The sequence below is a fragment of the Dermacentor silvarum genome, chromosome 1 (genome assembly GCF_013339745.2).
Source record: "Dermacentor silvarum isolate Dsil-2018 chromosome 1, BIME_Dsil_1.4, whole genome shotgun sequence".
In the NCBI taxonomy this organism is placed as follows: Eukaryota; Metazoa; Arthropoda; class Arachnida; order Ixodida; family Ixodidae; genus Dermacentor; species Dermacentor silvarum.
This window is the reverse complement of record NC_051154.1, coordinates 17,335,004-17,360,864: the sequence shown is the minus strand read 5'-3', so window position 1 is coordinate 17,360,864 and position 25,861 is coordinate 17,335,004. Positions and strand designations below refer to the sequence as shown.

Below are 25,861 nucleotides of genomic sequence, written 5' to 3'. Positions count from 1 at the left end.
GAAAACGTAATTGCGATGTAGCCGGTGCTCTTCAAGTTTGACAGCTTTGCACCAAGTCAAAACGAAACAACTGTTTGCCGCAACCACTGCGGAAAAAACCGTCACCACTGTCGACGCGATTATGAATGGCGACTTTGCGGTGCTGAAGGCACGCGCCCGACGCATGCACCGAGTCTGGACGAATTAACTACCATTCGCTGCAACAACTGCAGTCGAAACCGCGGTCGCTATTTATGCGATCATCGATGGCGACTATGCAGTTTTTTAGGCATGTGGCCGACGTGCGTACCGAGTAAAAATGAAACTACTGTTCGCCACAACCGCTGCGGAGAAAACTGGGCCACTATCGACGCGATCGTGGATGACGACTATGCGGTGTTATGCGCGGCGGTAAATGCAAGAATACAGGCTTTAAAGGTACAAATAGGCTCGAAGCATTCCGCCATTGCTGTCATTCACGTACGACTTCAACTGATGGCTGTAGCGATGCGGACTCCGCCGCTTCGTTTCGGTTGGACGCTAGCGCCGTTCTTGCTCTTTTGTGTCGCACATTTGCAGCGCTCCTCGCTCACCAAGCTCCAAAAGTAGTCCAAATTAACCGATGTGCGGCCAAATAAGTCCGAATTAACGAGAGTTTGACTGCATTGAATAATGCATACGCCGGCTGGCAGCACACACCTTGTTGAGAAGCGTGCTCGCTGCCACCCTTATCGGCGAGATTTTCCCACGGAAGCCGCATTATAACCGGTATTTTGTCTCGCGCAGCTGCACTGTAAGCGGTATGCGTGTACATAGTCTTATGGGTGGGTAAACAGGAGTCGGAAAAGGCCGCATTGTAGCCAGTTCTGCACTATAAACGGTTACATTATAAGTGGTCTATACTGTACATGCACACCATTATATAAAAGGCAAACTGCACACTCTGATTTAACATTTCTTTTTTTGGACAGCACAGGGGATCAATACCGAAACATCAAGATGGAAAAACTGATTGTGTAATTGAAAGTGGCGCTGTGGTATTACCAGATTCCTGGGTGCATTTGTCTGGCAGCAGTGGACGTGTGCATAGCCAACCTTGTGCACCAATGACTAGCTGAAATCTATAATTGGGCATATCAGAATATTTCATTTGCAGGTCTTTTTCAGAACAGGTAGTGATGCAGCAGAGCCATCGTTGCAAAGGGTTGAATAATACAGTGATTTGTGCTGAGAAAATGTGTTGTGAAAGGCGTCGGTGAATAACTGGGGGTGCCTCAGAAATTTGGCTGTTTGTTCTTTGGCGAGATGAGTGTAGGTGGTTGCGTACTACAAGACAGCATACTCCTTTTCTAATAGTGTTCTCTGTTAAAGGGACACTAAAGGCAAATACTGAGCTGACATGGACTGTTAAAATACCATTCCAGAAACCTCGCAGCGCTTGTTTCGTTCCAAAAAAAAGACTTAGTTTAGGAAAAAATCGCATCTGAAGGGTCCACCATACCTTTAGCACCCCCCAAGCAGGCAGTGGTTACGTTGCATATGCATTCACCACCCTTTGCTGCCGTCGGTGAATAAAATGGCGGCTGACAGACTGCGCTACGAGTTTCTGCTCAAAACGCAGTCGCTCGGCCATGTAGACATTGTGCCAAGACGGGAGTGTTGGATTCACTGCTGCAGCTGCTGTTGGTGAAGTGGCGTGGACTGTTCGGGAATCCCGTGACATAACATCGACATAGCATACTATGCTGCGTGCAGTTTGTGTGAGTTTCGCGAGCCAGCAAAACCAGCATAGCGCTACGAGATAATGAAATTACTGAAATGCCAAAGCGCAGGCAGCGCAGAGTGGAGAAAACGAAGCTTTTTGACCGCCTCTGTCAGTGTCAAGGGTAACGTCAGTTGTTCTTTTTTTCTAATAGAAGTGGACAAGTAGTTTTTTCTTTCGTCTTATAATGCAATACAATTACCTTTTTTTATAAGTGGTTGAGTACTAGTGACAGAATTATAATGAGGAGTGCCTTCGTCATCGGGCTAGTAGTACAGTTAAACCTAGATATAACGAAATTGACAAATTCCCGAAAAACTTCGTTATAAAGAGGATTTCGTTATATGCAGGTTCGGCACGAAAATTCGAAAAAGAAACACTTGCCGTATTTACTCGATTCTAACGCGCCCTCAATTGTAACGCGCATCCGTTTTCCGTTTTCGTCGAAGCACTCATCGTTGGTATGTCACACCAGGTACCGGATGCGTGGACGCGTGTCGTTTCGCACAAGCGCAATGCATCGGAAACGAAGAGCGAGCATCACGATGGCATCGTAGCGTCGTATAGTGTTACAGTAGAACCCCGCTGTTACGTCGTTTTTGGGGGCTGCGTTTTCCTGGCTGTTACGTCGTTTTCGGCCGGTCCCGGCACAGCTCCCATAGAACCCTATGCATTGGTAACCCCGCTGTTGCGTCGCAACTGTGGGACCGTTCCCGCATCATACGTTGCGAACTGCCACCCGGCGCCGGCCCGAGTGGCCATTTTGACTTTTCATGTCCCGTGGCTTGGTGGCTTGACGATGGCACTGACCGCCCAAAGTGTCGGGGGCGACAACTATGACGTATTTTCTGTTTCCGCCAGCAAAAGTATGGCCCTTGAGATCCGTATTTGCTATATAAAGATGGTGTCTATGACGTGTTGTGGCCCTAAAATTGGTTTTGGCTCATAGACATTCCGCATAAAGTCCAAGGACGATAACGCAGTCGCCGCGCGCCGTATGCTGTATGTGCGAGTAAAAAAAAATGTCGCAGTTTCGCCCGAAAGGCGAAGCATCGATTGCGATAGCAAATTAGTTGAGAGCTATTCGGGGTAGGGATAGTAGTTTTATCGGCTGCATAAACTTGGACACATTGGCTTACTAACTGAATTAACAATTGTGGTGTCAGCTCGCACAAGCAAACATGAATAGATCACACTGAATGACCGCAGCCAACGACTGTGAAAACGCTGGCAGCAAGCGCAGGTTCGCGCGGTCTATCGCTTCAACGGAAACTGAGCGGCGAATGCACAGCGCATAGAAAGGTCAGAGCCGTGTGGAGATAATTAAGAGACGGTCCAGACGACCGGCATCCCCGGCATCCCCGGGCAAAGCGCAGAGGAGAAGTTGTTGGCAGAGGAGAAGCTGCCTCCCCCCCCTCTTCCCGTTTTGTTGCTTTCGCGTGGGAGATTGAGTGGCAAGATACGCCTTTGGTGTCGGAGCAGAGCGCCGCCCCGCCTCCCTCCCTCCCTCCCTCCTCATACCACCACGGTCTTTTGCGCGACGGTCACGTTTGCTTTCCACCGAGCGTTCGCTCTCCGTGATAGCGGGGGGGGGGGATTTGGAAACAAAGCAGAAGGTTGCTTATGGTATATCGAAAAAGGTGCTGAAGCCCAGTGTTCAGAAACGAGCTCCACTTCTGAGTGCTACCCACTGGAGTGGCTATAGTATAGACGCTCTGCTAATGAGCACAAGATCGTGGGATGGATTTTCCAGCCACAGTGGCTGCAATTCGTTAGAGATCAAATGCAGATATCTTCAAGTACTTGGATTTAGATGCACATAAAAAACCTCACATGAGCAAAATTGTCTGATACTCTCCCCCTCCCCCCATGCCCATGTATGGTGCTTTGGAATGTTAAACCCCATTAGGGTATATAACTTTAGAGAGCTGACTGGCTTTGCATGTTTACTTACATTGCACAGTTCAGTCTGTTGTTTTCTTTTCTCCTCTTCCCAACCCAATGACTATTGGTGCAGCCAAACCGGAACCGGATGTGCTGGCCAAATGCGACGCTTGCTACACATTCCCGTGCCAGAACGGCGCCACATGCCGCGCCGTGCCGCTGCGGGACTACGAGTGCGTGTGCCCACCTGGTTACCATGGCCGGAATTGTGAATATCTTGTGGACGCTTGCTATGGCAACCCCTGCGAGAATCATGGCACCTGCAAAGTTCTCGAAGCAGGGCGTTTCAGGTGGGCATATCGCCACACTTTGCTGGCGCTGGTGTTGGCATTATAGTCTCAATTATAGTGAAATAGGTATATTCTCAATCAAGTGGATTTGCACGGCTCTATCCAAGTCATTTTGCTCCTGTACAGTTGCCACTGCCCGATGGGCTTCCAAGGGGACCGGTGCGAGACCAACATCGATGACTGCTACAAGAACAAGTGCGAAAACAACGCCACTTGCATCGACGCAATTGGAAGCTATTCGTGCTCCTGCGCACCTGGATACATTGGTGCGAATAATTTTCCTTCTCGAACTTGCCCCTGTCATCATGGAGAGCTTTATTTTATGAATTTATAGCATGATGGATCCACAGCATGCTGCATACGATGTCTCCATATGTTCATCAGTAAATACAACAAACTGCAGCCTATAATATCGCAGTCTGCAGATGCACTCTCTCCCCCCACTCCCCCCCCCCCCTTTTCCAAGCGAAGCTTGTTATAACTCACAGACATGTACACAAAAAATTATCATCATCAGCATTGGCTCGAGCGTCGTCGTCTTCTTCCGCAGCTGGCTCGTTGGCGTCCCTCGGTTTGCACTAGTGGCACGCACTCGTGCCACTGCTCCCACATTTGTCATCAGCGTCTGCTTCCACAGCTGGCTATGTTGCCGCTAATCACTCCAGCGTATAATTTCACTTCTCTTCTGTCGTCGTAATGTCCTTCTGTCAGCTGCATTTACGGGTGTATGAGCCATTGCTTAAGGGGGTATGAGCCATTCATTGTCTTATGTAATGGACAGATTTAACTTCGAAGTAGTTTTATTGAAATCTATCCAGAATGAACGCGCTCGTGAAAGGGCTCTTTGTCAACGTGCCGATTCTAGCATGAGGGCTTCCGAAGCCCAGGCGAAACGTCGGCGAAGAGCCGCGGACCTCGAGTTGAGGGAGCGTGATGTTGAGGCCAAATGTCAGCAAAGAGCAGCCAACCCCGAGTTGTGGAAGCGCGATGTTGCGGCCCAACGTCAGCGTCGTCTTGCCCTCCAGGAACTCGACAACGGTGATGCACGCCTCGGCAACGCTAGTGCCAACTTCCTCGGTGTGACGGCCAGGTTTCAACGCAAGTTTCTCAACCGGAGCCAGCTGCAGTGCATGTGACCGGTTGTGGTTCGAGCACAATGTGCTACTCGTCAGTGCAATTCTTTCGGAGGAACACCGAAGAAACACACGACAAGCTTCGCTTATCCCCATTTCCTCGATAGGGGAGGGGCTACTGATTTTTTTTTTCTGTTAGGATATTGCAAGACTGCATCATTTTTGTTTCTAAAATGATTGTATAACACACGCTTGTATGCCCCTCTTATGTAATGACCTCCAGACCCTTAGGGATAAATAAATGAAATAAATTGAAAAGTGATGGTAGTGCTTCTTTCTGTCAGTGACTTAAATCCAGCTCTTTTCCCTTTTCAGGAAACTATTGTGAGAAGAAAATAAATTTCTGCAGTAAGGAATTCAACCCGTGCAAGAATGGTGCCACATGCGTTGACCACATTACGTACTACACGTAAGTACACTTAATTTAGTTTTTTGTTACACATTAATTCATAACAAGAATTGAACTTCTATCTGTGGGCATTAAGTCGAGCCTAAGTGCACTAAGTGCAATGCCGGCTTTTCGCACATTGTTCAAACATACCACACACCACAAAATGTTGTGGTGCATATGCAGTGTTTGCTCACCAAAGGACCAGTTGATGGCGCATACATTTGCAGGTGCGCTTGTGCGCTGGGCTTCGAGGGTGTGAACTGCAGCTCCAATGTGGACGACTGCGCTGAACAGCCGTGCCTAAATGGTGCCACCTGTGTGGACGGTATCAACAGCTACGACTGCGTGTGCCCGCGTGGTTTCGGTGGGGCACACTGCGAGCTTGCACCCATGGTTGCCATGCTCTACCCGCGCACCAGCCCTTGCCAGCAGCACGACTGCAAGCACGGTGTCTGCTTCCAACCAGGAGGCACTGGCGCTGACTATGTGTGCAAGTGCAGCCCAGGCTTCACAGGCCGCCGCTGTGAGCTGTTGTCGAGTGTGAGCTTCCGTGAGGACTCATTCCTCGAGTTTGAACCACTCCAGACTCGGCCACGAGCAAACATCACTCTCAAACTGGCCACACGCCGTGAGTCTGGCGTCATCGCCTACACCGGCGAGGGCCAGCATCTGGCTGTCGAGCTGTTCAAGGGGCGCGTGCGGGTCAGCTACGACGCAGGCAACTACCCGGTATCAACCATGTTCAGTTTTGAGACCCTGCCTGATGGCGATTACCACTCACTCACTCTGGTTGTCGAGAAGAAGAATGTAACGATGATGGTGGATGGTGGTCCCACTCGCTCTGTGGTCAACGAGGGCCCCCACGAGTACCTGGAGCTGCACACACCGCTCTACGTTGGCGGACTGCCCACGGACGTGGCGGCCACTGCTCTGCGCCAGTGGCATCTGCGCAACGCCTCCAGCTTTCTTGGTAAGTGCCCACTTTAGGGTTCTTCAGCATGCCACAGAGCCTTCAAGGCTTTCACTCCACGGCCACAGACTGCACAGCTGCATGGCCAGCCAGGGTAGTGCATGAACCTATGCGAGGGAAATGCCCTGCCCCTGTCAATGAGACCATCGAGAGAAACGAGTCAACTGTAGGCTGCTTATAGAAGCAAGTCACTGGAGTAGTGAACATCCAGGGAGCATGAGACACCCTAAAAGGTGCGCAACAAACCACAGCGGTAGCGCCACCACCGGACGCACTAGCATTACTTATTGTGCAGCCTGTGGCATCTAAGATTGCACGGTACAATCTCGGATACAGCGTGTTGTATGCATTACTGCATGTTTGCCCCCATCAGACATGTTCAATGTTGTCAACAGTTGTAAGAAAAGCCGATTTTCTGCATGAGCACAGCGAAAAGTTCTTCAGGGGCTATAATGTCAACAAAATTGTAAAACTGCAATGAAGTGGCCACATTTTTGATGTGCATGAGGTATGCGAAAGCCAGCGCTCGAGTGTCCTGAAGTAAAGGTGCCTGTGATGGACAAATGTCAACATATGGAAGTGCATGCTGCTGTGATACCAGTTTCTAGGCACCCTTTTCCATCTACTTGAAGGGCAAGAATGTTTATTTCTCTGTGCTGTTCGCATTCACAATCTCATAAATTAAGCCAATTTTGATGCACACGTTTACAGAACTAACGCATAGCTGTCATGCCTAACATGCAGTTCTGCCTCTCCTGTGAACATTTCTGCTATGGCCAAGAACTTGTGAACATGCATAAGAAATGCGCATTTCATATCAGAATATAAATCACGTCAGTTGGTTACGCGGGGAAACGTAGAAATGTGAAAAGACTGTACAGCTAGGTTCACCGAACAGTTCACCGAATAGAATAGCCCCAACGTATAACCCTTTGAAGGTCGCTTCCGTTTTCTTTTTCTTTGTTGAAAAGTGCATTGGGCAAGCGCCTCATTGAGCTGTTAGAAACAAGATAGAAATAGCGAGCACCATAAACATAAGCAGGGCACGAGGAGGTAAACAAAGTGAATGCAGGAATGAAGAATCGGGCATTAATGGGAGACAAATTAAACTAAATGCAATGACGTAAGTTGTTGCTGTTGTGGTCTTGGAAGCATAACTCGTACCCACAAGGGCGATCGACCAATAGTTGATCACGTTAGAGGCGTGCGCATGCAGGCATTGCGATGTTAATGCATTCATTCACTTCACACGACGCGCTCTATATCCGTCATTCTACCGCGTCACGAAGGCACGGCTGCGTGAGAAAGAACAATTTTTGTTCTCGATGAACAGATAAAATAATTGTTTGAACTACTAACAGTGTAACAGTTTGTGTGACATTAAAAAACGGTGACCTAAGCCCATGTAGTGCTTCACTATACATTGCTGCAACAACATTCATGCATTGCCTCTGAGATTCGGTGGCACATGTTTATTTACAAACATGCAGTGTGTCACTTGGCCTTGTGCACTACCAATGTCGGCACTCCAGTGATGTCAGCAATGCTGTTCCTGTGTATGCTTTCACAAGGAGTGTATACAGGAGTGTATAGCATAACAATAATCAGCAGCACTCACCTCTATCATCTGCTACACTCCAGGTGGAACTCCTTTATTTTCACTCATTTGCTCCCGCTGTCAAAGTGTACATGTGTGGCATCGTGCTGTAAAATTACTGTCCGCATTTTTCACTAGCAATAATTTTATAAAAGGCAGTCTTTTTAGGCCAGCAAAGATCATATAGTAATTAGGGGTGTGTGAATACCGAATAGTAGATTTCGAATCAAATCAAGAAAGAAAAGCCGAATATTGATTTGAATATAAAAAAAAGTTCAAAGAATTTACAAATTTTTAGCAAGAAAATACTTCTTCTTTCTTCTTCTTTCTGGGGTTTTATGTGCCAAAACCAGTTCTGATCATGAGGCACACCGTAGTGGAGGGCTCCGGTATTAATTTTGACCTCCTAGGGTTCTTTAACGTCACTACAACGCAAGCACATGGGTGTTTTTGGCAAGAAAATACAGTGCTGCAAATACTCGGGAATTTCCTATCCTTGCATAACAAGAATGTAGCAAGCTATCTGCAACTTAGGTATAGAAATCAAGATATACAGTGTATGATCTACTCTTATTAAAGCGAACACGAAATTGGTATGCCAGCACTGATTACAGCTCAGTTCTAGTACATGCAGGCCCGTGCGGGGTTGCCTAGGCAGTGTGGCCGTGACGAAAATTCGTCGTTAGCCTATGTGGTAACTGGCCGCGAGCCGTCGCGGAATGCTTTCCGCTAATGTTCGTACGGCTGGCGGATCAGTGATCGGCCTCGAGGTAGCGCGTGCGGGTTAGATTGACGGCAGTTGAAGCGCACCATGTATCCAACACGTTCTGCGTGCATATTGGCAGCCTATCTTCGCACATGCTTTCACACTTTACGAAATACGCTCTGCTTTTGTTGCTGTTCCCTCTGTCCACGTCGCGTTATCATTTCCATTTCGATCGGTCCTGTCGACCCAGACAAACATTGCACAGACAGAGGCGGCCCTGGCCGACGTGGCACTATTGGGCGAATTGCGGCGTTCGGGCGCTGTGTGTGCGATCCCTGCATGAGGCCAACGTCAGGGAGCGCTCGCATGCAGTGACAAAGTCCGCTACCACTTCAGCAGAGGCCGCCTGTCCGCGCCTCGCTCGGCGCTCCTTTTGTGCCGCAAATGAAGTAAAACGCTCACTTGGGCGGCATCGAGCATGAGGGGCTCCGTACCGATTTTGTCGAATATTCGAAAAATCGTATAGTAGATATTCTATTCGCAAATCGAATTATTCTAACGTTCACTATTCGATTTGATTCGGGGATATTTGAGTATTCGCATGCCCGTAATATTGATGTGTTAACATTATATGTGTCAAAATGGCAATGTGTGTGTTTGTGTATGTACACATACACGCACGCACGCGCGCGCACACACACACACACACACACGTTTTCCCGAGCGTGAAAGAAGCCAGCGAATACACGCAAAGTGCCTCGAGCGGCCAGTCGCGCGGCAATTTTGCGTGTATTCGCTGGCTTCTTTCACGCTCGGAAAAACACCTTTATGTAGCACGTATTGAGCAAAAGAAAGTTGTATTGGTAGTTTATTAAGTTGCTCTACAATTTTCACATTGACACTTTTCATCTAATTATAATATTTGAGAAGTTGATTAATTAAGACTAATTATGTAAAAACAATCTGTGTATCTATAAGCGACGGCAAAAAACATTGCCTTGGTTCTGTACAGCTACGGAGCATTTGCATGTTTTTAAATCTTGTTGCATCATAGCTGGGACACCCTGTATATTGGATCATATAATCAAATGCTGTATGTTGTCCTTTTGAGCATTCTTCATCGCACCAGCCGTTCTAGTTCATCGCATTAGCGACTGAAATAAGTTTGTTTACTTAACTCCTATGTGGTATGATCCCCCCCCCCCCCCCCTCCTAAAGCATCATATATTGGTATTAACCAATTTGACGAGCAGGATGCAGTGCGTCGCAGCAATATGACCTAAGGAGCTCTTCACTGCAAGCCTAGAAAACGGTGCAGCTTTTTTTTTTCGCCCACACCACTAGCATAATATTCTTCGCATTAGCTGAAATCATTTTTTGTTTTTTTCACTTCCGACGATTCGGGAAAGCACGGAGAACGCGTGCGATCGAGACCAGCGAAAAATATTTGTGCCGGCCGTGACGTGCCCGAATCTAATGCATCTTTAACACTTAACTACTCATCAGAGGATTGCTGCTAGTCATTTATTGTCTCCTCTACTAACAAGGTACGATATGCATTAGCTTAACGCTAGTTATGTCAAATATGCGACCGGTAATTGCGAAGAAAAACGCCCGCTTCGAAACCTGCGGCACCAACCGCCGTGCCTCCGCGCCCTGGGAGCGATCTTGCTGTCGACTGCAGCGCGGCCGCTGCTGTCATGATTGCTTGCAACACTCCGCTGCCGCCGTTGCTCTCACCTCCCCCTTCTAGCCACCGTACTGTATATATGAATGTATACAGGGTGTCCCAACTATCATGCACAAAGATTTAAAAATGTGCCAATGCCACGTAGCTGGACAGAACCAAGGTAATGTTGTTTACTGTTGCTTGGAGATACTCAGATTATTTTTTACATTCTGCCTAATTACATAATTAGCCTTAATTAATTAATGAACTTCTCAAATATTATAATTCGATGAAAAGTGTCAATGAGAAAATTGTCAATTGAAAAAGTGTCAATGAGAAAAAAGCAACAAGAAAAACTTCCGATACAGCTTTCTGTTGTTCAAAATGTGCTACATAAAAGTGTATTTCCGAGCGTGAAAGAAGCCTGCGAATACACACAAAGTGCCTCAAGCGGCCAGTTGCGCAGCATTGTCCAAGTCCAGACATCACCAAGTCCCAATATTGAACTTGGTGATCATGTCTGCCCTCCGTGTCCAACCTGAATTGCAAAATTTCGGTTTGCACACTCGAAGCAAGAATCTAACCTTACAGAGCAACCACAGTTCTCATTATTAGTGTGCATGAGGCTTTATTGTCAGCTTTGACGATCAGCATTAGTTTCAGATCATTATTAGTATTTCACATGCAACACATTTTCTTTTGGACGCAACAAATCTGGGGGATTGCATTGCAAAGCATGGTTGTTTTAGAGGCTTAACGCAAAAATTCAAGAGTGAATGATCAATTTTTCTGGTCACTTAGCTCAGGTCCAAAGTGCATGTTGCCATGAAAAGAGGCTCGGCATAGGTTTCGATTTCAAAGCCGTATGCCTCTTGTGAATGCCATCGAGGCATATATCCAAGGGTGTGAAAACTTGCTGGCATGGCTTCATTGATTTGTGGCAGCACAGTGAAGTTTGCTGTTCAGTAATCGCTGCACAATGAAGGCAGTTACTCTATTTTAAAGTCCAGAATGGCTGCACAGTGACAATGGTTGAGCCTCACAGCATATAGCCGCTTTGCAACTGTGCCATCAGAAAGATGGCGGACATGGCCAGCATTGCTGGATGACTATACATATTGAATATACCCTATATATTATATATCTTTCTGACTGTTTTGTTATATGCATTATGTCAGAACTTCTCTTGTTGCCTTTACTGACAAGGTGTCTCACCCTCATCTACTTTTGTGGCAGGCTGCATGAAGGAATTATATGTGAATGACAAGCCGATGGACCTGATTAATGCACGCAAACAACAGCGTGTTTCGCCTGGTTGCACCGAGTATGACGACCCCAAGCCATGCAAGAACCACCTCTGCAAGCGCGGGAAATGCATACCGGTTGATCGATACAACTATGAGTGCAGCTGCCGCAGTGGCTGGAGCGGGCCATTCTGCGACCAGGGTAAGAGCCTCAATGATGTGATAGGCTGGTTTTATACGTAGCAAATTTCTACTGTGAGGTCATGCGGGCTGATGATATTTGGGGACATCACGTTTAGTGAAAGTGGAGTGGCTAGACCAATGGAACTAACATGATGAAAACAACTTCCACCTGGGCACATATCCACGAGCACTGTGTGTTGTTTGATGTTTTGAAGAGTTGTAATCACATACAGATGATGGTTGTTGCATGAAGAGCGAAAATTTTTTTTTAATGCTAAAGAGGAAAGTACTTAATTTTCGCACGAAAATGACATACAGGGATAGCCGATATTCTAGTTGACATTAAGCGGAACAAATGGAGCTGGGCAGGCCATGTAATGCATAGGATGGATAACCGGTGGACCATTAGGTTTACAGAATGGATACCAAGAGAAGGGAAGCGCAGTCGAGGTCGGCAGAAAACCAGATGGGATGATGAAGTTAGGAAATTTGCAGGCGCAAGTTGGAATACGCTAGCGCAAGACAGGGGTAATTGGAGATCGCAGGGAGAGGCCTTCATCCTGCAGTGGACATAAAATAGGCTGCTGATGATGATGATGAATGACATATAGTGCCCATCACTATAGTTAAGTGCTGCACCGGATGCTACATCACACTGGCTAAAAATGAGTTATTGTAAACATGGGTCTGCATCTGGGATTGGATATAGTCGATTTTAATAGAGTGGTTGTTTGGTGTATATATATATTTAATATATATATATATATATATATATATATATATATATATTGGAAAATAATTTATATGTGAAAGTCGGTAGTGACATGGCCTTGAAGCTCCAGCTGGCCATGATGTCATGAATTGCTGCAGCCTCTGGCCAAGAATATTTGAGTGTCTACTTTGTAAAGCCGATAATTTGGAATTCTCTAATAAAAGAGAACTCAACCTGGTAATTTTTGTAGACTTTTCCTGCATATACAGGACCGAAATGAAAGAAAGTACTGTGAAATGCATGTTGTTAACCTGGTGCCCTCCTTTGTCAAGCGCACAGCGTGAAAAGCAAAATGACGCTTTGAAGGTGCCGTGCAACAGCTTTTCTTAAAACTTGAGAAGCACACTGGATGCCTCTCAGTGATTATATTGCCACACGCTTGTGCCACTTGCTTCCAGAAGAAGACGAGGACAGTCTTGTTCACGAGCTAGCGCCTTCGTCTTTTGTCGGTGCTCTTGGACACCTACGCCAGCTCCGATCGGCGTGAACGAACAGAATGGGCCCTCCAGCCTCGCATTCAGAAGCCCAACGAGAGTGTGGCTATGTACGTGGAAGACATGGTGCGTCTCTTCAGGCGAGCTGACCCTACCATGTCGGAAGACAAGAAGCTGCGTCACTTGATGCGCGGAGTGAAAGAGCAGCTTTTTGGTGGACTCGCTCGTAGTCCGCCCAAAACGGTTGCGGAGTTTCTCACTGACGCCGTCGCCATGGAGAAGGCCCTGCACCAGCGCTCGCAGCAATACGATCGGCAAGTGAATCTCACCTCTGCTACCAGTGGCCTAGGAGCTCTCACGACCGACGTCGAGTCACTTCGCGAGATTATCCGAGCGGTAGTCCGCGACGAGTTGCATCAGACGCAGCAGCCTTCAGCCAACTTCATCGCTAGCGTCGTGTGTGACGAAGTGCAGCATGCGCTCGGCGCACCACGTTACGAAGCAGCACTTCAGGCCGCTCCACCAGTTGAGGCCTTCACAACATCAAGTGAACCTCAATGCGCAACCTACGCTGACGTTATAAGATGCACCGCTCCGTCGCCGGTGACACCTCCTACGATGAGCAACTACCAGCATGCGACTTATGCTGACGGATTCGGGCCCCTTATCCCTGCACGAGCACCCCTACCTGCTGTCACCCCGTATGCGACGCTTCAGTCAGCGCAGGCGGTTCTTTTTTTGGAGAGGCTTGGCCATCCGCGCGTAAATCGGATATTTGGCGCATGCCCGACCGTCGACCGCTCTGTTACCACTGTGGTGAGGCGGGACATTTATACCGAGAGTGCCAGTACCGCCGCCTTGGACTCCAGCGGTTTCCTGTCAATTCACCCCGACCCCATTTCGGACAACGGCCACCCGAGATTGAAGATTTTTCTCGCCCGACAGCGCGCGCCACCGTCATCAAGGCGCCAGTCGCGATCGCCGTCACCACCACCATCCTATTCGGGAGGTGCAAGGCGGATGTCGCAAGGACGATCTCCGAGCCCTCGCCTGGAAAACTGACGTCGGCGACCTTTCGAGGTGAGGCCGCTGATACTGGACTTGCCGAAGACCTCCAATCGAAGCGACCTCAGACCGACGGAGACTTGACGATGCCAGTATCTCAGGCTGGAGACTTTTCCATGAACATACCTGTGCTGATCGATGGTCGAAATGTTACTGCCTTAATCGACACTGGCTCTGACTATTTGATTATCAGCGGAAAACTGTCAAGCCGTTTAAAGAAAGTCATTACGCCGTGGACAGGGACGCACGTACGGACAGCTGGCGGACACGTCGTCAAACCGCTTGGTGTGTGCACTTCTCGTGTGCAAATTCAAAATTCGTTTCCCATCAGCTCCCTTGTTCTCCAAGAATGCTCCCGTTAATTAATACTCGGCATAGACTTTCTTCGAAAGTATGGCGCCATCATCGACCTCCGCCGACGCTGTATCTCTTTCTCTACAAAGAAAGCGACGACACGAGATGCCAGCCGCCGCACAGCTGCTCTTCAAATTTCCGACGACAGCGTCACGATACCACCTCGTGCTAGTGTCATTCCAGTAACGTTCGAGGGCATACGTGAAGGCGAAGTCCTCACAGAGTGTAACGTCTCCCTTCTACTTACCCTCGTAATTAGCGTGGCTCGAGGAATCATTGACGTTAGGGATGGCCAAGCTGACGTCTTGATCACCAATTTCACAAATGAGCAAAATGAGCACCGGAAAAAAAAAAACCAAGGCGCTAGCTCGTGAACAAGACTGTCCTCGTCTTCTGGGAGCAATTGGCACAAGCGCGTGGAAATATTCCGGAAGAAACTTTTGCGAAAGACATAATAATAATAAAGATATTATAAAGAGCGCAATGTTTACTTTCCCTCCCAGCATAACATTGCCTCTCAACTGGGGTACTGCTGATAGAAATGTCCCGCCTATATTGCTCTTTTTTTTTTTTTTTATGCGCTGCACATAGGGTAACCCTTCAAAGTTGGCATTTGATAAAGGTGCTTCAGAGCAACAGAGAAATGGTGACAGAATGGGCGGTGTGGATGTGTGCACAAGCTTTTGCTCAGGAGTAATTCATGGTCATGAAAAATCAACCATTGGGTGGCATCTATGGGCTATTGCACTGGCTATGGCATCATTGACAGCACCAAAAGAGAGAGGACCTTGAAAGCTGCAGGAGAAAGTAAGCAATCTATTATGAGAGATTGTGGGCTCCCTGCTACATGCAGTGGAACACAGGACAGCGCATGTCCAGTGTTCTTCCGCTTGTCCCTGTCAGAAGTGGTGCTGCTGAAGATGGATCGGTACCAACTTGCCAAATTTGCAATCCTAATGAGGAATAATTGTATTTGGCTTGCATGTTCATGGCAGCATTGTCTACAGATTGGAAATGTCTTCTTACCATGTTCAAAAAGTAATGTAGCGCGCTCCTCTAATTTTATTTGCCAACAAAGCTATCTATTTCTGTTAAAGAAACAAATAGCGAGCTCCTGAAGCTCGTAGAATCTTCAACTCTGGCCTGGTTCTTCATTTCACAATATTGACCCGTGCCTTTGGTCTGCTTGTGCTGCTAGCCAACACGCTTCACCATGCACCTCTCGTAGCTTCAAGAAATTTGATTTAGAGTACTACTTACTGTTGTTACCACCCCTGCCTGTGTGTGTGCTACCTTATCTATGCCGCACATGTGCATGTTGTACCTGGTTGGGGCGATAGTGCTTTATGGTAAAGCAGTAGCAACGATGAGCCATGAAATTAAAGAAACAAAAGAAAACATTGAGGTACGAACCTTAAGCTTGTACCTATTGTTTTCATAACTTCTCATTCTACAATCTAGTTTTATGTACTACTGTTATGGGCATGCCATCCTTTAATGTGTGCATAACATCCTTGTACTAATACCCGAGCATATCTTGAAGCTTATCTCGAAGGTTTATCTTGTGAAGATGTAGCAATGATGAGTACCCATAAAAGTAGGACAGTAAAAAGGTTGTGCCTCTATGCTTGTGCATTCCTTCTGCACATCTTCTGGCCATGTAGCAGCAGCTAAGTGCTATGTCACATAAGCAAAGGGGTATCACGGCTCTTGCTGATTGTCTTTGTGCATTCCACTAAGTTTAAAAATGTATAATTAAGCCACAAATTAGGAGAATAATTATTGTTGCACAGTGTTTCCATTTTAACAAGCAGCCTCAATTTTCTTTTTCGCTCACCAAACTTGTACTCATTTGCATGAGATGCACTTTCAGGGGTCCCTGTAATGTCTCTCAGCTACGCATAATTGCACATGGATAAGACCTGCTGCAGCTCACATCATACCTTCATGTGTGATGATCATGTGTGATGATGAAGGTACCTTATTCACTGATCCATCCATGAATATGCTATGTTCTGCTCAAAGCTGACAGTGGCTTTCATTTTTCAGTGACTTTGTTATGTACACCCTGGCAGGAATGTATACATGCCGAGTATTACTGAGGGCTAAAACGTGGATAAAAGCGAACATTGTGGTTGCCATGAAGTTGCACATTGCTTGAGCTGAAAATGACATATCTTCTGATGACTGAAACATGTTATAGTGCATGTACACCGCTTATAATGTAAGTTGCTGGAGTCTCAAGTATTCACACTTTAAGCGGTACTGCACTGCAATGAAAACAACAATTTTCAATGCCTGCACAGACACAAAACATGTAGGCCAAGCAGCAATGTGTATCTGATAATCTAAGCATACAATCAGGATGTTTTCACCCTTTAAATTTGCAAACTTTGAAATATTACCGCTCAAATACCAGCCCATCCAGATGGTTGTTGCATGAAGCGCGAAAAAATTTTTTTAATGCTAAAGAGGAAAGTACTTAATTTTCGCACGGAAACTGTAAAGCCAAAGAACGACAAAGCACACGCATTCTGTGCGTAACACACACTGCCAACAGGTGGCCAGAGCAAAGTTGCTGAGGCTTCTTCGTTGCCTAAGCAACCCCTGCATCTCTGCAGAGCACCTTGTACCACGTGACTTATACATTCTGCTGCAGCCGCAGCTAGCCTTGGCAGGTGCCGTGGTTGATTTTCTTTCTTTCTTCGGCTCCTTGTGACATGCTTCTCCACATTGCCCTTGTCACTCTCCCCTCTGCCAGTGCTCCCGGCACACCCTGTTGAGAAGCACACTCGCTGCCCCGCTTGTCTGCACAATTTTCTGGCAACGGCATTATAACAAATATGTCATCTCACGCAGATGCGCTATAGGCGTGCTATGCGTATACATTGAGTTCTATGGGAGGGTTGGTGGGAGTCAGAAAAGATTGCGTTATATTTTACGTTATATTCGGTCTTGCACTATAAGTGGTTGTGTTATGAGTGGTCTGAACCGCACCTCCACCTACATGCATTGTGCGCTGTGCAATTCCTGGAGGAATCTGCAACCCACATTTACTTCCTAATCCTCACTTTAATGACTCTACTCATTACCCCGTTTTCCCACCCCTGAGACTTCCTAGCTCCAGGCTCTGGCCTTGTACTTAGTAATAAGGTAGTCACAAGACTGTTGGCTAGCTTTTTTCTTTATTCAGTAGCCACTAACCCACCTTTTATCTGTCTCGAAATACTAATCAGGTTTAGGCTGAAACTTCTATCAACCATCCCTCATGCAGCCAGCTATTTATAACGAAGCAGCTGCTTTTTCATGGAGTGGCAGCTCCTGCAAAATTAAAAATATCAGTTTTAAATAAGAAATACATGTGCACACACAATCTTGTTGCAGGTGCCAATATTAATCGTGATCTGGTTTTGGGCTCTCTGGTGTTTTCATTGTATGTAGTAGGTATTTCAAACCACCAGGATTTAACACACATGCGCTAATGCTTGTTGCACAAAAAGGTGTTTCACTGCTTGGAAATTTCACAAACATTAGGTGGCAGCAATAGACAGCCACTGCCGGCTTTGGATCTATTCCAGCTGGTAGCTGTGGACATGAGCGTTAAGTGGCCCTGCTGATATACGCTCTGAATGTGACCTCGCAGCCAGTACTGCTGCCCTTTTTAATCAGTGATACTGAAAAGTGACTGATAAAATAAATTGATGTATATTTATATTGAATTTGAACATCTATGCTTCCTGTTGATGCAAAAAGCCTGTGTATAGATGTTCATTCAACCTTTGGAAAGTAGCACCCTTGCTCCTCCTTGTGTTCAACTCTGCTTCTTGGGAACACAGCAGTTGCTGAGGTAATCAAATTTTGATTCAGGAACACTACAGCCAGAGTCGTTGCACATTCACGTGTGCTGTCACCTGTGTTAATGGACCTCAAGGGCCTTTACTAATGGCTACAAATGTGAAGTGATTTTGGATACACTGCTGTGACTTCTGCATTTGACAGTCAGAGTAATCAGCACTTTATTCTGGTGCAGTGCCTCCCTCAAGTATGAGTGAGGGCATTACTGTGGTGCACAACGCGCTACACCGCTCTTGCATTGTTGCCATTAGGGCAGCCAACAAGCCAGCATGGTTAAAGGTGTCTAGCACATGGGCATCAATGCAGAAGAGCTTTTTGAAAACCACAGTAAGTGTAAAACTGGACTAGCTGATGAATATCCATAGTTGAAAGAGTGCAAATAAAATGGAATGAAGGGAAGGCATATAGATGCTTGTCTGGCATGTTCTCCCTTTATGCCATTTTATTTTTTTTGCACTTTTGCCAAGAATTTTTGAAACTTGGTGAGCATCTGCGTGGGGTACACTGCTCATTTCGTTACATTTTATTGTTCATATGGGCATAAACTGCTGAAGTGCAACGCAATAAATGCGGTTACTTTATATTGCAGCACCAACATGCCAGAAGGAGCAGTATCGTGACCACATTGAAGAAGACGGCTGCCGGTCACAGAAGAAGGTCAAGATGGCTGAGTGCATCGGCTCATGTGGTGACCACTGCTGCCGTGCTCACAAGACCAAGCGGCGCAGCGTCAAGATGGTGTGCCCGTTGGGCAGAACGTACACCAAGCATGTGGAAGTGGTGCGCAAGTGTGGCTGCTCGCGCAAGTGCTGAGGGCTCGACAGACGTGCCTGCGTTGCATAGGGCTGCTGCCGTTGGTCTCCGCTCATTATTGTGTACGCCAAGCCGGTACACCGCGCGAGCAGCTACACAACCCGCCATTTTTGTTCCTATCAGTGTGCACAGCGCTGATTCAAACGGGCTCGACGTGCTTCTGCCTCAAAAGTTTGAATTGGACAACTATTCCCAGGATCAGTGTTGCCAACCAATGGTTCTTGCGCCATTTTAGTGGAGCCTGTATGTAGAATGGTCATTCTGCACTTGGTTTGCTTCGGTGCAAGTCTAGATGTTTCGCCGTTGTGTAATTCTGCCACTTTGCTCCTCCAATTGGCTCTAAAATGGATCATGCCATTTCTAATTGGCTGCAAGAAGAAAACATGGTAGAATATCTGACAGCAGCAAAACTTCCAGAGCAGCATCCCAGAATTAATTCAAGCACAGCAAGTGTAGTGCAATCTGTAACAGTCACAAAAAAGATTGTATTCGATGGGCTTTTTAGTGGTCACGCTGATATTCTTTATCTTGCTATAAGATTCTCTATCTAATTACGTTGGTAAACACACATACAACCCTGTACTTCAGCACATCTTTCTGATTGGTTGAACAATTCTGTGGAGTTTATGAAGGAAGTTGGTTGTGCAATGTCAAAAAAAAAAAAATAACTTAAGAAAATATGTATGCCTAGCAGAGTTCTGTTAAGGTGCCTACACTTATCTGAGATATGTGTTTTGAGTATTGTAGCCCTTACAGAAACTTGTCCCAATGTTGTGATCATAAATTCCTTGAAGCGTCATTCCTGTTACATGTTCCAGGCCCTTCCCGAGCCATATTTAGTTGCGGTCATTTGAATGATTAACATTTTGTTCATAGCAGGACATGGGAGAAGGACAGCCAAGAAGTTATAATCTGTCGGTTGGATCCGTTATCTGGTTTTTGGGAATTTAAGCAGGCTCTGTTCCCATTTTGTATTATCTGTAGACGAAATGGCACAAGGACGTCAGTGAATTGCTCACTGCTCTGGGGACCAAAGTGGCAGTTGATACGGAATCTGAACCGGCACAACTATTATTTTCAGTGTTTGGCAGCCTGTAGTTCGTAGTTTAATTTTTTTGTTGTTGTTGTTATTGTCATGTGCCCCATTTTTCCCATCCTGCATACTTTTGTTCCCCCCCTTTCCTCACATTTGGTGTTGTGATTAGCTTTATGTGTTATTTATATCTCTAAGGTTCGTGTTTTGAAAGCCAAAATTGCTCACACAGCTGATGTACCACTAGTTAGCTGCTCTTTTCGTGGAAAGCTTTAAACTATCTTATCATCACAAGAGTGTATAGAATCTCAAGTTACTATCATATTTGGCACAGCTTGTGCTTTGACGGGTTGAGCTTTTTATGTACTGCGAGAAAGAGTTGTCTCAACTCTGTGAAGCCAATGTTGCTTTACCAATGTTGTTACAATGAATTCATTGACTAGGTAGTGCTAATTGTAAGCATTATACATTAGATGTGAATCTATGGACTTTAATGGTGCATTGTGTCTGTATGTGGTGGCCTTGAATATTTGTTGAAATCTACAGCAGCTGCAGTGTTGCAGTTTTGAACTTCCTGCTCGAACAACTCACTGCCAAAGGGTGAAATTGAAAACACCAGAACTTGAGTTTCTGTGTGGCACTGGTCTGTTTTGTAGGTATCAAGACAGCTTTGAGATGAGTGGTATAGAACCAGTGCCAAAGAAGAAAGAGCACTGCTTGTATTCAGCAAACTGTACATGGTGGCTACCTGAAAGGTACTGCAAGAGCGAAGCTAATTGGAATTGGTATAAATTACACTTCTGGAATACCAAAAAGGTTGGTCTTATCATGAGCAAAGGTCTGGGAAGCCAGAAAAATCACAAAAATGAAAGCCAGGTACCAACACCATATTGAAGTCCTCATACTAGCTCTCCATGAAATCAAGGGTTTTGACAGCATCTGTGTGGGGCTAGTTGATCATTTATCAATAAATAAAGATGACATTGCTTTTTAAAGGAACCGAATGTTTACAAGACTTTTTTCGTTTATAAATAGTCTAAACACTAAAAAAAATTAATTACATATATATATATACATACATGGTGAAATCCATGACATTGCACTGACATACTGCTACTGCAGTTTGAGTGCTAAATTCAGAAGCCTTGGCCTTAATTTTTTCTGCTACTAGTAATAAACCTTTTTTTTTTTTAACAAATAAACTTAACATAGATTTCAAAAAATGCTTCACTAGTTCAAAATTCATTTAGTGTGGGTTTAAGTGCCTTACAAGAACACATTAAATCAGGTTAGACAATTAGACTGATAGATCACGCATCTGACACTATTTGCTAGCTCATTCAATGAAACGGGATGGGTTATTAGTGATGAAAATGAATACTGGCCCTCTTTTTATACATTAATTACAAATATATGCATCAACACTTATACATAGTAGCTAGCTGAAGTGGAAATTCAGTTTTCAGTTGTTGCTTTGTGCAGTGAACCTCTGTTCTGATTAAATGTCAGTCGCTTACTGTTTCAAAAGTGTAACCTACCCATCTACCCAAACTGTTGTTTTCTTTAGTTTCCCTTTAAAGTGTCTTGTGCATAGCCTGAAAGCAAGCACAACATTGCTTCACGAAGGGGTTGTTTAAAAGTGTTCTTGATAAAATGCTAGTGGTACCATGTGCCACCACTCCTCAGGATTGTGCAGTTACTTCTTATTGTGAAAATGCCGTCCGAAGCACTACTTGGTTTTACATCATTCTTCTTGATGGCTGTGACAGAAGTGACGTCTCTTGGCATACTGTAACACATCTGTCATCGTATGCCTCTACAAGAGTTCCCTTGTAGGCCATGGATTAAACTGATGGCATATATATTACCATCAGCAGGCCTTTACTATCAGTGTAAGCTAATATTTTTCACAATGCTATTTCACAACCTGCTTAATTATGTTTTCAAGTGATCAAGGTATTTGTGCTACTATGACCTGGTGTGGCCATGTCTCTGTGTTATCTGCAGCATGTGTATGTTGCCATTCCTTTCCAGGATAGGTTGACACCAGTTTGAAGCTGGGCTATGAATGTTAAAAGGCTCTCCTGTCACATTCGAATGTGAAGTACTTGTCTGCAGTTCTCAAATAACATAGGCTTCACAGAGATGACGCGGTAGCAAATGCTGTTTAATTTGCATACCAGGAAGCAGCTTCAACACATTTCATCGCTATTGAAAGCATTGGTGGTGCTGCAGTATCTGAACAAACCAAGAGCTCACGTTTTCCCATTCATCTAAGCACTGTCAGGATAGCATGGTAGTGACATTTTGACAGGTTTTGTAAAGGTCGCAATGCTGCTTTTTCCATTTTGCACCTGCATCCCCATTTTGGCCTTGATCGCGCTTCAGCCAGGCTGGTCATGAAAGAAACTGCCATCGCTGCTCACACGTACTTTAAGGCCTGGTTAGCTGTATAGAAATCAGGTGATGCATAGCATTTTGTGGGATGATGATCTTTCTGACGTAAGAAATATTCAATGCAGTAGTCACAACTACATAGATGCATTGCTGAGTGCCATGTGCAGCAAGGTGTCTGTCATGGCGTTCTTTATTATGAGTCTAGCCATTGCATCACCCAAGAATGTCTGCTGGTTTTCCATGGCTCTCACCCTTCTTATTCACCAGCACTTTTGCTTATGAGACAATGAAAATGGCACTAAGACGGTATTGATGCTATATAAGCTTAAAAATGCACATGGTGGCATGTTTTGTTATACTTCTACTAAACAAGTGCAGAATTCTTCGACTTGAAGTGTAACTACTTGTTGCTTATGTAGACGAGTTTTGTACCATACTGTGGAATTTTTGGCATTTAACACTTGCCTTGAAAAGGCTGTTAACATTCAATTGAATATTGGTCAACATCTAAGTGATATTAAATCTTTTAGGTTCTTGGCAGCCACTACAGAGCAGGATGCACAGAAGTAGCTCGCATGTGATGGGTGTTTAATATGGAGCCTCAGTTTGCCAGTTTAGGACATGAACAACATTGAGTGTGTGGAGACAGCTTCATTTGTCATAGATGTTGTAGTGTAAAACGTCATGACTTATGACAGCAAAAGTATGGTGCATAGAGTTGTGCTTATGTATGGTAATGGCACTGCCTCACCAGTCAGCAATTTTGGCAAGTTTCGAACCGTCACGGCTGCTTTTATTTAGCATAGAGTTTCATATGTGGTCTTATAGTTGTATGGCACACTATATAGTATTCATTTCTCTGTATATAAATGCCTCATTGAAAGATTATATATATATATATATATATATATACAGCTAACTGACAGTGTCTACAAACATTACATGCACATTGTGTACACTAATTAGTTTCTTCCATTCCTTGCAAATGAACGTGTATATAAAAGCTTGTAGAAGGGTCAGTAACAATGTTTGTACTGTTGCCTTGAAGAAACACAAATTAAGCTATTAGTGTTGCACCTGCTACCCCTGTACTTTCGCGGTCCAGGACCAGACTTCTGCCGCTGGTAACTTGATTGGCCATGCTTGTAGACATGAGTGCGGGGGAGTTGTCTCACTTTTTCACTTGAAAAAAAAAAAAAAATTAATCGCTATACTACCGTTGAGTCACCAAGTCCATGATTCAGTAAAACCTTGAAATGAGGCGTGCATATCTTAAGCACAAAGGGAGACCATGTTTCACCTCTTTTGCACAAATTGAACCGTTGCATTGTTGGAGAACAGATAGAAAACATCAATGAACACTCTTCATGCTTTGTCTTGTACTTTAATATTTTTCTGTAACATTACTGTAGTATTTTTCTGCAGCCTTTAGGCACTTCCAGCCATAATCTCTCAGGATAAAATTGGCAGGCAGTTGCAGGATGTTACATCATGACCTTTCCCCATGATGCCACCATTCTGGCCTCTTCTATTTTTGGCATTGGTGCTTTCTAAATTACTCTGTGGATCATAGCAGTGCACCCAACTCTCTTCAATAGTGATCACGCAATCATAGAAGCTGTTGCTCAGCTTCACTGTTTCAGTGGTTTATTTTGTTTTTATGCATCTTCTTCAGGCACTGTGCACTCCAAGATCAAAAGCAAAAAAAGCACTGATGAAAATAATGATATTTAAAATGTGTCACATACATTTTGAAACACTTCTGATTGGACGTGTGCTGCTGGACGTGTAAAGTGTTTTAGTAAAATGAGTTGGAAGGGTGGGTGTTTCTATTGGCATCAGTATGTCGATCGTCATATAACAGGTTCACTTTTTTCCTTGTTTTTAACATTGTTTTATATCAGGATTATATCTCGTGGCTGGATAGCTTCTTTCCAAGTATGCTAGACATTAAGTCGTTGATGTTCGCGTACCTGATGTTCCTGTAGAGAGACCTTGCATGGAGTCCACATTCCGTAGACTTGACAAAACTTGCTGACGAATGAAAAGTTCTTAATCTGTCCTGCAGATATATGCTTTTCATGATTGTTAAGATGCAAGAAATGTGGTGAAACTAAATTTTCAATGGACAGAAATAATTTCTGGCTGAAGGGGATATGCTCTTTTGATGCTACAGCTGTGCTCCTGTGGTGGTACAGTATACAGTGCTAGCCAACAGCAAATAAATTGATGTACATTCATGTTGCTGCCTGTTATGGGCCCCTAGTGTCAATTTAAATTTTCAGACAATAGTGCAAACTTTATTAATGACCCTTAAGTTGCTCTTGGTATGACATAAGGATTGGAGGTCAAATATGTGGCAAAAGCATTTACATTGTCAATGATCTACTGAAATTGAGCTCCTCGTTTTGTACAGTGAATATTTCTTTGTTTGCAGAGTTTGTTTCCTACCGACTCGGCGGTAGTCGGTGTTTTTTTTTTTTTTTTCCTTTTTTCTATGGGAGTAAAACATGAAGTTACACAACCAATCTTTTTCGTTGTATGGTTGTCCTTTTTACACTTGTGAGTGAAAAATTTGTCACCACAGTTATTTAACAGAGAATATTCATTGAATCAAATAATGTGGCTATCATATGCCCTGTTTATAGGCTTTTTCAATAACTCCATTAACTCTGTGCATATGCAAGGCAACATTGCATTCCCACCACCATCATGAAAAATGGATCCTGCGTGTGAGCACAGGACACACTTTGGAACTGTTCGTGAGCCACATACATGCTCTGCTACAGGTCTCATTGAGTTTTCTGTGATGTTCTGACATACATAGTGTGTTATCGCGTACATTTCCCTGCAAGTGCAAACTTGATTCCTTGCAGGAGGATGGGTGGGAGATATTCGCATGTTTCTGTGCTTTCACCATGAATGCATTGTTGACTACTACAAAGCGATAATGGCAATGGGGAGAGGCCTTCAACTGTCGTCCCAGATTCCGTAAGAGCAGACTACAAGGCAAACAAACCAAGAAGCATGGAATGGTGCAATATCTTGTTTGTGTACTGGTGTAGTGAATCCCGCACAGTCATCAAACAGAGCCAGAGTGTGGCCTCGCAAGCGCTAGATTATTCGGCTATACAATCTCTTCAGCTTGTTGCACCTGCTGTTGCATCTCATCCTTCGCTCAAGAAATGATTGTTGAGGGCACGGCTTTATGCACAGTTCATATGCTGTAGCTTATAAATGCGAAAAACGGACAACTAGCCTGCATGTGTT

General features: G+C 45.0%; 1 protein-coding gene across 3 annotated transcripts in view; it reads left to right on the top strand.

Moving 5' to 3' along the window:
• LOC119457450 (protein slit) overlaps window positions 1-25,119 on the top strand; it is a 287,783-nt gene extending 262,664 nt beyond the window's left edge. For all 3 annotated transcript variants that reach the window (XM_037719017.2, XM_049665112.1, XM_049665113.1), the window contains 6 exons: window positions 3,759-3,975; window positions 4,102-4,241; window positions 5,424-5,517; window positions 5,727-6,469; window positions 11,678-11,887; window positions 18,938-25,119. In XM_037719017.2, coding sequence (XP_037574945.1) covers window positions 3,759-3,975; window positions 4,102-4,241; window positions 5,424-5,517; window positions 5,727-6,469; window positions 11,678-11,887; window positions 18,938-19,161 — 1,628 coding nt within the window. In that variant the 3' untranslated portion in view covers window positions 19,162-25,119. The remainder of the gene's footprint in view (window positions 1-3,758; window positions 3,976-4,101; window positions 4,242-5,423; window positions 5,518-5,726; window positions 6,470-11,677; window positions 11,888-18,937) is intronic.
• The last annotated feature ends 742 nt before the right edge of the window (window positions 25,120-25,861 follow it).